Source organism: Trachemys scripta, chromosome 9 (genome assembly GCF_013100865.1).
Source record: "Trachemys scripta elegans isolate TJP31775 chromosome 9, CAS_Tse_1.0, whole genome shotgun sequence".
In the NCBI taxonomy this organism is placed as follows: Eukaryota; Metazoa; Chordata; order Testudines; family Emydidae; genus Trachemys; species Trachemys scripta.
The window spans coordinates 38,266,587-38,278,193 of NC_048306.1; the positions used below are offsets into that span (position 1 = coordinate 38,266,587).

The following is an 11,607-nucleotide window of genomic DNA, read 5'->3' on the forward strand; positions in this document are numbered from 1 at the left end:
CCCTTCATACAGTTCCAGAGTACCCTCTCCTCTAAAGGATCCCAAAGCACTTTACAGAACGGGCAAAATTCAGCAACAAAGATAGCAGAGGATGTATTTGCTTACATAAGGACTGAACTTTGTCCTGCCTAAGATTCACTCAGCAGAACTTTGCCTGCAGCATTCCATGCCAGGAGTTGGCTGTTCTCCATCAGCAATGTTGCACAACAGTTTTTAGAAAGAGAATACAAATAACTTCTCTAATTGAAATTGAGCCAACGGAGTGATGGATTAGAGAGAATATGTGCTGCTATGCTACAAGGGTTATGTGCCAGGCCAGAATGGATGTATGATAAGTGGCAAACAAATCTATGCCTCTGGTAGATTCCTGCACTGAAATCATCATGGAATTTCCTGGAGACAAAATCCAACCGAGTTGATATTTTAGAGTAAAATATTTAATATTTATTGTGTTTCAAGACAAGAGGATTTCTATTTAATACAAAAACAACAAATTAAAGCAGAACATAATACTGATGATGAAATCATGCCCAACTCGGTGGAGGCATACCTACAACGCTACCGGCACAGACAGCTACACCGAACCTCATGCTACAACTTACGAAAAATCACTACAACCTGATCAGGAGAGAAGAACGAGGCCCTTTAAAAAATACAATTATAAAAAAAGTGATATAAAACCCTTGACTGGGAAGAGAGAGCCTGGAAACAGATGCTATTGAACACAGAGCCTCAGATAGACATGGCAATGTGTCTGAATAGCATGATATGACCAGTCAGTTGCAACAGTAGGTGTGTTTCAATGGATCAGTGACAGAGGCTGAAGTGCATAATATAATTTAAATGGCCAACAGCAGAAGAGAAAGCAATGAGTGCTTCGTTCCTAATGCATACAATACACCTCCAAAACTAATGGTGAATTCCAGTTAAATAACTACCAAAAAGTGTAAGAATGACATGAGAGTAGTGTCATATTGTGCTACTTCATTGTGCAATCAAACTGAAGAGGTGGGGTTGTGGGGGCCTGGAGGAATGTAATTATTATAACTACCTCAGGTATACTAATTACCCCATTCAGTGTTACAAAAGAATAGCGTTTTGATAATTCCCTGACTGCAACAGAACAGCTGGTACACTCAATTCCGTGAGCTGATTCTGAAGAGGATCAGTCAGTTCAAACATGATTTCAGCAGGCTGGGACCAGGTGAAAACTGAAGGTCATGAAGTGCTCTCCAGAGGAGGGAGATCAGAGGAAATTTCCTAAAATTCAAAAAGCAAAGAATGGTTAATGAACAAACATGTTTCCCAGCTCTAGAGATCAGGAATCTCACAGAGCTTAAGTCACACAGTGGAAGCAAGTTTGTGGGTCGCATGCTATTCCACAGCAGATACTGGTCCTCACTGCAAAATGCACCACCATTCAACATCTTCACACCTGCTCTGAAAGGCCCAGTATGGGATCAGGGAGGGAGCTGTGGATTACACTGAGGTGCAGAAGCAGAGTAGTTGGTGAAGAAGAGGAGGAGAGGCAGTACTAGAATAGCAGGGAGCACTGCAAGCTAGAATTGTAGTTCACTAAAAGAGCTGGGAAGAAGCACAACTAGTACCATAGAGGGAGTGATGGAAAGGGTGCTCTAGATAATGTGTCTAGGTCTATGGTGATGGGAAGGAGGTCTAGGTAACTAACTAAGGTGCATGAGCACACATGTGTAGGAGATTCCACAGCACCTGTCTGCTCTGTCCTTGCACATAGGTAGATCCATGAAGTTTTCTATTTCACTTTAAACTTTAAGAGTTAAAGAACTGCTTACTACAAAATGTGGCTTCTTCTCTCTGCTAGCTGCTTATAGAAGAAACAGATTTGAGCAGAGCCCTGCACATCCCTGAGTGGGTGGACCTGCACATGGGTGTACATGCTTCCTTGCCCAGACCTTTCTGTGCACGTATGCACACAGTCTTATGAAAGCGCAAGCCTACAAAAGATCTCCCTCATCCCTAGATTTGCAGACAGGCACACGATTCAGTGCACAAGTATATGTACACACACACACACGGCACTGCAGGACAGACATACCTGGGTCAAAGACTGGCTTATTACACCATCTCGTACTGATTGTTTGTGATGTACCGGGAAAGGCAGCAGGCGAGAAAGATCCCAACCAACTGAAATGTGAAAAAATAAACTAAGTATAGGTCGCCCAAAATGGGACATCCAAACTGCAATGATTTGGAAACAATGCAACTGAGGTCTGAAGCACTGGACACTTTGCTTTGGTTTTATAAAAGCAAAATCTGGATGATGCGGTTTTGCAAAACCAAAATCTGGGCTCCTTCGCTTTAGGATGGATAAAGCTGAGAGTCAGAGATCCTGGCAGCCATCAGTGAGAAGGAGCTCCCTGTGAGAGAGAGTTAATGTTGCTTCTTGCTAGAATTTGCTTTATGAACCATCTACTGTTTCATGGTAATTTCACAGAGATTATATGGCTCTCAGGAGCGTCACAGCCCATTACACAACCAGTAGAAAATATCAACTGCCTCTCCCCACTGCAAGGACAATGATGGAATCAAGGTTGGTGTGTTTCTGATGTGAAAATGCTGAAGGACACACATCAGTTATTACTGTCGTGTGGGCTCCAGGCAGCTGTTTTCTGTACCAAAGACATTTAGGACCTGATCCTAAAAACACTCATGCATGTAACTGTACTCACGGGAGGCAAAGTTGCAGAACTGGGCCTTTCACTTGTGTGACACAACAAAGTTCACTTGAGAATAAATCATGAAATGTTTATATGATTCTAAGCCCCACACAATGACACGTTTCTCAATAACTGCAACCACTACAATGCGGTTACACGCCTAGAGCTGACGAAAGCACATGGGCCCACCCACTTACTCATCAGTCAAATTCCAGCTGCCCTATTTGGAAGCTGTAATGAGCAGAGTGATATATGCACATCCCAGGAAGGAGGGAGGAAATGGATAGCAGCTGAAAGAGACCGACTGGCTCCAGCCCTAGGAAACTGACAACAAAATGCAATGAAGACAGTTTGCAAATGTACCAGCTGCAAGATAAAGGTCTGCTCCAACCTCTCCCCATCCTTATTGGGTCTGTCTGTTAGAGGGAACAGCACAGTAGCAAACTAATATCAGAATAAAACAGGCTGGCCGAGATTCTTCTCTCTGTGCTCGTGCTATTACATGTTAAACCTTGACTCGGACAGGATGTGCCTATATGCCTCACAGACTGCTTTCAGGCAATTTCCTTCAATGAAGAGTAAATTAAAGCTAAAATAAACCAAGCAATCAATACACAATCTCACTCTGTCAGTCTCTTCTCTGGTTTCTGGGTCTGCGTACTCCTTTGCATTAATCCCAAGCTGCTGTTTCTTCATACTCTTTACTCAAAAGCAAACACGCTTTGAAGAAAATAAGGAGTTCTGCCATTTGGAATTAATACAGAGATCTGTGACTCTGTGTTTGAGAATTACAGAAAGAATGGAAATCACCTCGAAACAAGAGTCAAGTCAAATTATGAGGTGTAGTTCATCTGTGTCTTTGTCTTCCTTGCCGACTACAAAGTGTTCCAGTTCCTAGAAACAATCACAGCCAAACATCACAGAACACAGCGGATTTCAGCAAACCTAGCAGCTGCAGCAGAAAGACTCAAGGGCTCAGACCACAACTGAGGCATTCAGCAAGACCCAGGCAGTACAGTAGATGATCTTACTTGACATACTATGCAACTCAAAGAAACTTGTTCAGATATCTGCCCTGTTACATACTCATACACACAGATGTGCTGTCGCAGTTATCAGCATTCTGGGAGAGCCTGTGGATAAGGAAGGTCTGCACCAGCTATCTTTTAAATTCTCCCTAAGACCTCTGACACACACAAGAGTGGAAGATGACCCTACAGAGATGGTGAGAGCACATGCCTATGTGATAAAGCCATGAAAGAAACACATTAAGGGACACTATTCTGATCACCTTCTCAGATGACAGAGACTGAGACCAAATGTGGCCGGAAGCTCCATCAGCCAGAGCGATCCTATATGAAGGCAAAACCTGCCAACCTTAGCCCACTAGCCAGGCTTTCAAGTGCTCAGGAACCAAAGTTGGGGTCAAGTTTTCCAAGCAACTCAACTAAATAAAGGCCAGATTTGCAAGAGTGATTGGCACCAAGCAACTCCCACTGGGACACTTGTGATCAGATTTTCATAACTGCTCAGCACTCAACATGCACCTAATGTAGGGAGCTCTTCTGAAAGCCCACTTCAAAACATTCCCCATGCACACAAGCAGCTCAGGCCAGAGGCCTCTTGCTTCCTACTGAGACAAGGTTGGTCAGATTAGGAGACAATAGTTCCGTTGCTGCTTGAGACATGATGCTTCTTCACCACCAGGATAAAACCTTAGGTTGAAGAATCAGAGGCTCAGGAAGAAATAGCAGGGGGAGAAGAGGGAGTCTCTAATATTGTGCTTGCTGTTCTGCAGTGTGGCTAACAGAAGATGGTGTCATTGTATTAACTGGGTCTGAATTTGAGAGAGGCATTTCAGGATGGTTTAGGTCACCTACAAGCACTTTCATTTAGTTAAACTATCATCCTGAAAGGGAGCGGAAGCAGGGGTGACAGTTTGTGCGCTGGAAGTAGTAATTCAGACAGCTAACACTGAGTTAGAACAGGAGAGGTTTGGTTGCATTGGCATCTCTTAAAAGTTGGCTGTTTCCAGAGTGAGCTGTTCTCAAGCCATACACAGGCTTGCTGGAAGAAATTTTCATCCCCAGCTTTGGAGATGGGTGACTGGGTGGCACTTAGGTAAAATGGCAGGAGAATCTGAAGAACGGTCAACCATTTCCTCCTCTTTGAAATATGCTGTGCCTTTACATACGTAAGAAAACATTAATTATGTTTAATGTCTTTTAATAACACGAAGACTAGATTCAGAGCTCCTCAAGGACCACAGAAGAACAGCAAGGGAGATTTTACCTGGAAGCAAGCGATGCCAAAGGAGATACCAGCCACAACGCTCATTTTGGACTCCATAACTGTTGTTACCAGACTGAAACAACCCTGCAGAAAAAAAGAATTAGCATGAAAGTATAGCATGGACAATTCCTGGCCGCCAGACACCAGGTGCACATCCTTCCAACCCACAGACACCGCACAGGCAGCTGAAGGTGTGAACAAGCTCAGAAAGGAATACAAGTAAGGGCCTGGGAGTCAGGACTTCCTGGGATCTGTGCTGAATTCAGCCATTTGACTTACTGTTTGACAGTGGGCAAGTCATTCAAAGCTTTGTACTTTGCATCTTTCATCCCGGGCACTTTACCAAGGTGAGCCTTAGCCTTGTTTTACAAATGGGGATGTACAGGCACAGAAAGGCAGCAAGATTCACTGAAGGTCACAAGCACATCAGTGTCCGAGCCAGGAGCTGAACTCAGACTTTCTAGTCCCAGCTTAGCCACTAGGTAACACTACCTGCCTCTGCATCTCTATTCATTCCCCTGTATACTTTCTTCACAGGGGAGCTGTGAGGACTAAGTGCTACAGGAACATAATGCATTATACAACAGTATCTTACACAAACCCCTTCTCACACACAGGACAAGTAGTACAGTGCAGGCAAGCTAATGCAGACACAGATTCTTTCCCACCAACAGGGAATAGCTGGGACTTCCAGAGAACCTGAGAAAAAGCACTGGAGATAGGGGAAAGATGCGTAGAGAAGCTATCAGCAGCAACATGGCCTTCACCCCCATTACTGCATACAAGTTTCCTGTAACACAATAACCCTCTTTCTGGAACAAAGTTCCCTCCCACCTACAGGACTTGATTCTCTACCAGTGAAAGAAGATCAAAGTATCCCAGCTCTCCCCTCCCGACACCTGCTTCCAGGACACAGAGAGGGACAGTCTCTGAGATTCACTTACATTACCATACACCATAGCCTTGGCTTTATCCAGCTCCTTCAGATCACGGTCTGTGCAGTTTTGGAACTTGCAGCAGCTCAGAGGGATTCCCTTCTGTGCAAAATAGGTAGTGTTCACCCAGTCTGAGTAGTTCTGGACTCCACAACAGTGTAACTGGGGAAATCAAGTTTTAGAACAGTAAGGAGTAGTGCATGAACCCCAAAGCACCACATCCCCAAGGCTACACTAATCACTGCAGGCACCCCAAATGTTTCCCCCTCAAGCCCCTCCTCATTGTAACCCAACAGCCCTGTGTAGACAGCTTCCACCACTTCCTGCCCTTTACCTATCACCTCCTCTGAACAGCGCATAGCAGCTATTTTTCTTCAAATGAAAATACTTTGAGACAGTCTCAGGGATATAGATATATGCAGGACAAGGACAATCTGCCAGTTTTGTACAGGGACAAGCACACTCTAGGCACTCAGATGAGATCTGTGCAGCACATACCCTGCAAGGCCGCCTGTGTGAACACAGCCACCCTCTATGCCGTCCATCATAACGGCTGTCCCTCGTATGCTTGAGAACTGGGAACATTAAGGCAATACTGCTCCCCAGTATTCTGAGCCAATTACATGGGGAATGAGGCAAGGGGAGGCTGAAGCACACTCTCCTTCTGAGGAAAAGCTCTGGCAGTAGTAGAGAAGGCAACTAATGTTTAATGCCTCCTGGTAAAATAGGGCCTTCCTTGCATTATACTTTGCCTGTGCATGGGGGCCCCAGCCTCAGCTGCTGCACAACCCAAGTATCAGGGTGTCCTGGGCCATGCATCTGGAGGATACAGGCTTCTCCACCAGTTTCTTTAGAAGGAACCAAATATGAGCACTCACAGTTCTCTGGATGGTATCCACTGCCTCGCTGTGGGGATCCATTGTTGCATTGTAGTTCTTCAGAGCAAGACTATAGTTGCTCTCAAAGTTGTTCTTAATCTGCAGAGAAGAGAAAGATTTTCATAAACTAAGCCTCAGAAGGCTACAGGTCCCAAAGAGTTCCCTGTCACAAGAACTCCTTTGTCTTAAAAACACAACTCCATCAGAAACAGAGAACCAGGAATGACTTAAACCATGTTAGAAAGTCATTCCTGTTACTATCCAGATGTGAGATTGGCTATAAAGATGAACTGGGGATTAGGGCAAGGAGCACTGCCCCAACTGCACCAAGCACTGGAACTTAATTCTTGCATTTACAGGCAGACCTAATCACTGTGACATCACAAATAAAATCATGGTTTGTGTGAGCCTCATTTATGGCCAAAGACACTTGCAGAATCAATCTGACTGGCACATTTCAGATGAAGGATCAACTCACAAATTAAAAAGTCTGTTTTATATAAAAATGTGCACGTCTGTCAAGCTTAGTAGGAACTAGGGAATAGTTTTGGTTTCCACTTTACACTCCTTGGGGGAGATGTTCAAAGGCACAAATAGGAGGTAGATGTCTAATAGCCATTTATGCCTTTGACTATCTCCTCCACCTCATTATAGGCAGGTTATTTCTAATCACTGAAATACTTTTCTACCCAAATTAAGGAACTTTAAGGGATTAGTGACTAAAACTTCTTTTGGAAAGTGTAATGCACTCATTGCGATTATTTCTAGGCACTCTACATATAGTCTCTCTAAATCCCTGTTGATTTTAAATACTGGTTAACTTGGGAGGTAGAGTTACAGTTGTATTTCACAAGTACTGAGTTCAAGTTTAGCTTTAATTTTATCTTTGCTAATATTTTGATTAATCATCAGCAGTGCAACTACAAATTAATTCTTGTGAATCAAAGAAAGTCCATCCCAATCATGTCACGTGTATACAAAAATTAGAAAGAGGCCAGCTGTGTTGGTTATGGTATGAACCATGCTGGCAAAGGGAGTAAAGCTAGTTATTTAAAGGTTGTATTCAAAGAAAACAGTTCAGATTTAGTTCCCACTCCCAGTTCAGAACCCCTACCTGTGGGTCCCCCAATGTTGGCCCTAAATTTCTCTCATTTAACTTGCCTGTTTAACTAATTAAACTTTTCTGATGTGACTTTCTTTTTTTAGCACTTTTTACATCTTTATATGACAAAGACTTTTCTTATTCAGCTTTTTTGCGCATTTTGAACATTCGGAATCAGAAAATGAGCCAAATTCTGTTCTCAGCAACAACACTGTAAATCCAGACTACTCCACTGAAGTCAAAAGGATTACTCCAGATTTATACCTGAATAAAAAGGAGCAGAATTTAGACCTCAGTATGCAACAAGTAGGGGATTACACAAAGTAAGAAGAAATAACAAGTAAGTGAGAACTCTGTCCTGTGTAGGGGCTGTATCCAAGTCCTGGCCTCAGGAAGAGGAGGGAAGGGGTTAAAGTACCAGAGGGATAGGTCACACCTGGACTCACCTCATGTCTGAACACAAATCCTACAACAGCAGCCACCAGCACAATCAAGAAGATGAGGGACAAGAACATGGCATACTGTGGACAGAAAAGAAGAGAGTCACTACTAGCAAAATACATTCCAGGGCTAACACAGGTACACAGAAAAGAAGGCTGCAGGGAGAGAATCTATTAGGACACATCCCGGACTCAACCTCTTTGGCAGAGCTGAGGTGCTGGCATTTGTGGTTATATGAGAAAGTCAGTGAATGTATGGTTCAGTACTTAGCACTGTACAAAGAGAGAATAGAGAGAGAGTTTCTTGAGGCAGGCAGGCAGACACACACACACACACACACACAAAGAGAGAGCACAGCACAAAGAAGGAGCACATGCAGACAGCTGGTGAAGTCCTGGGTTGTAGAAGTAGGTATTGGATTTGTGAGCCTTCTGGTAGTCAACGATCACTTACCAGTTTTAACATCCATGTGCTTCCACGGCAGGTGGCGAAACAGCCAAAAGTGCCCAGAAGGATGACAACCGTGCCTGTGCCAATGAGTACGTAGGGGACATTGGTGGCCTTCTCATTTAACAGGGAGAAATACACCTCTAGGCCCACCTTGCCCCAGATGCCAACTGCCAGGAGGATAATGCCAGAGATCTGGAGAAATCAGAATTGAGACTCAATCATCCTGACTCCACTTGTCACTTCAAAGCACTTTACTTAGCCATAGTCACTTAAACCCACATACTGAAAGCCTAAGAGACACCACAAGATACTCTGGAAGTGTGCAACAAGACAGGGATCCCACAGGAGAGAAATGGGAGGCTAAGGACAGATAAACTGGGGATGGGAGGGCAGCAGGATTCCAGGAAAGACTGGCAGAAGTCCTTGAAAGTGGGCATTAAAATTGTTTATGTGAAATCATTTATCAGAAGGGCAGAGCTGGAAATCCAGGAAGCACTTGTATAATCAGAGCATTTTTATCTCCGAACTTCAGTCCCTCAGGCATTGTATAAACAGGAACTCAGATGAATCTACCTTTTAGGAATTAAATTTCCCCATGTGGAAATAATTTGCTGTGTTACAAACATGCCCATGGGTGCCACATTCCAGACCCCTTCATGCACACACACGAGCACACACACACACAGAGGGGAGACACAAAGAAGTCAATGGTAGGGCAGACAGGCCCAGCGCTAATAGATTGGACACACTCACCTGCTGCAGGAGCCTGGGGAGCAGTGAAAGGAAAGGGACAAGGTTACAGGGTGCACTCCTCCAGGCACTGCTGTTCCCTGGGGGCTGCCATGCCAATGGACGGGCACATAACCAGCCACACAGGTACAGGGCCATGACACGGGCTGGGGGGAGCCCGTGATGGGCACAGACCGCCGAGAGGCGCACGACCTTAGAGCCCATGGGGGCACCTGGCCAGAGGGTCCCTACAGACTGGACAGGAGAACCCCTCTGGAGCCTGGGCCCTGCCCCCACACCCACCCTTGGAGGGGTCCAGCCAGCCCAGCCCCCCCCGATCCTCTCGCCTACACCCCCACTATCCTAGGACCCCGCCCCGCCTCCCCCGGGACCCCCACTATCCTCCGGGACCCCATTACCCGCCAAGGGTCCGCCTACTCCCCAGGCCCCTGTCCCACCGCCCCGGTGCCCCCCAACAGCCCCGGGACCCCTCCTCCAGGTCCCCATTGCCCGCCGCCCGGCCCCTCACCCAGAACACGAAGCTGTAGGTGAGCAGGACGCTCTTGAGGCAGGTGATCACCGGCTTCGTCTGCAGTCTGCGGGACGGGGACGCCATGGCGGCCGGACCACGCTCCGATCTCCGCCGCCAGCACCGCCCCCGAGCGGCCGCGGCCGCGCCTGGCCGGAAAGCACTGGGGCGGCCCGAGCCGGAAACGGCCGAGAACTACCGAGGGCTGAGTCCCCTCGCACGTCCCCTCCCCCGGCCGGCTCGCCGCGAGCCCGCCCCTCGCACCCCTGCCCCCGACACTAGGCAAACCCCCATATCGCTCTGCTGGGTCCCCCCTCCCCTCCTCTCCCTTTGGGGACGGTCGGATCACACAACTCCCGATTTCAGAAACATCCCAGAGGTTTGCAAACCCGCCCTGCAAGCTGCGCTCTTGCAAGAGCGTCATACCCAAGTTAGAGGCGGTTGAAAAGAGGGTATTTATTATGGCAGAGGATCGCTGGATGCAGTCCTAACTATGGGCTAAAGTCAGCCGGGGTGTAAGTGAGTTCAGCTTGGTTTATTTCAACTTTAGCCTGTGGTGAACTCCCTCCCCTACCCTCCCGTGGGTGCAGAAAGTAACTCAGCTTGACTAGCTGTTTTAGAGCAGACCATCCCTTAATCCATTATAACAATTTCCAGTCGGGGGACACAGAGAGGCTGCCAACGAAGCAGTTGGCACCTACAGGTTCTTGGGGCACAATACTATGCCCTGCTAGTGAGAACACAGTGACGCAGCCTCCAGCTTCCCCAAGCACCACCTGTGGAACAGGGAATTCCAGTGTCTCATGGGGAGTTGGAGGTGAGAGGCCATCATTAACTTGAACTAGTTCATTTAGAGCTCTCTGTATTTCATCTGGTAAGCGAAGGGCAGCGAGTGCATCACACACAGAGCACAGCTAAAATGCATACACATCAGCCTATCGTATTCAGATGGGGGGGGGCAGCTCCCCTCTGGACTAGCTGAAGTTTCTATGGGGCTTTCATGTTTAAGCCTGTTGCTATAGATCAGCTGAGAGCAGGGCCGGCTTTAGGCCAATTCAACCAATTCCCCTGAATCGGGCCCCGTGCACTGGTGTGGCCCAGCTTCCCCAGGGGGCAATTTAAAGGGCCTGGGGCTCCCAGGCCCTTTAAATTGCCACCAGAGCCCTGGGATAGTGGGGGCTCTTTAAAGGGCCGGGGCTCCAGTGGCCTCTGCTGCATCCCTTGCCCACAGCCTGTTTCCAGCCAGCCCTGTACCCCTGTCCTGCCCGCAGCCAGCCCCTGCTGCACCTCCTGCCCTGCCTCCAGCCCTGCACTCCCTGTCCTGCCCGCACCAGCTCCGCCCCCCTGCCCTGCCTGCAACTAGCCCTGCACCCCGTGCCCACAGCCAGCCCCTGCCGCACCCTCTGCCCTGTCTCCAGCCAACCACTGCTGCACCCCCCTGCAGCCCTGCCTGAAGCCAGCCAGCCCCACACACACCCCTGCCCGCACGAGCCCTGCATCCCCTGCCCTGCTTGCAGCCAGCCCTGCACCCCCTGCCCAGTCTCCAGCCAACTCC

The 11,607-nt window shown here is 47.4% G+C and overlaps 1 protein-coding gene across 2 annotated transcripts; it reads right to left on the reverse strand.

Moving 5' to 3' along the window:
• Nucleotides 1-415: 415 nt before the first annotated feature.
• Nucleotides 416-10,216, reverse strand: TSPAN6 (tetraspanin 6). Of its 2 annotated transcripts, XM_034782004.1 has the most exons (8): nucleotides 10,053-10,214; nucleotides 8,798-8,986; nucleotides 8,350-8,424; nucleotides 6,802-6,900; nucleotides 5,933-6,085; nucleotides 4,989-5,072; nucleotides 2,075-2,163; nucleotides 416-1,260 (listed from the first exon to the last, which is right to left on the reverse strand). In XM_034782004.1, exons 1-7 carry the CDS (start codon nucleotides 10,137-10,139, stop codon nucleotides 2,095-2,097), a joined length of 756 nt encoding a protein of 251 aa, XP_034637895.1. In that variant the 5' UTR covers nucleotides 10,140-10,214; the 3' UTR covers nucleotides 416-1,260; nucleotides 2,075-2,094. The 2 variants fall into 2 exon arrangements, with proteins under 2 accessions (XP_034637895.1, XP_034637896.1); XM_034782005.1 differs by lacking the exon at nucleotides 8,798-8,986 and having other exon boundaries at nucleotides 10,053-10,216.
• Nucleotides 10,217-11,607: the final 1,391 nt, after the last annotated feature.

Bases quoted from the DNA above. Each gene is read 5' to 3' on its own strand.
- TSPAN6 (XM_034782004.1), bottom strand. From the start codon at position 10,139: ATGGCGTCCCCGTCCCGCAGACTGCAGACGAAGCCGGTGATCACCTGC. The intron at 8,987-10,052 runs GTGAGGGGCCGG...TGATTTCTCCAG, and splicing joins CCTACAGCTTCGTGTTCTGG to ATCTCTGGCATTATCCTCCT. The intron at 6,086-6,801 runs GTGAGTGCTCAT...TGATTTCCCCAG, and splicing joins TGGATACCATCCAGAGAACT to TTACACTGTTGTGGAGTCCA.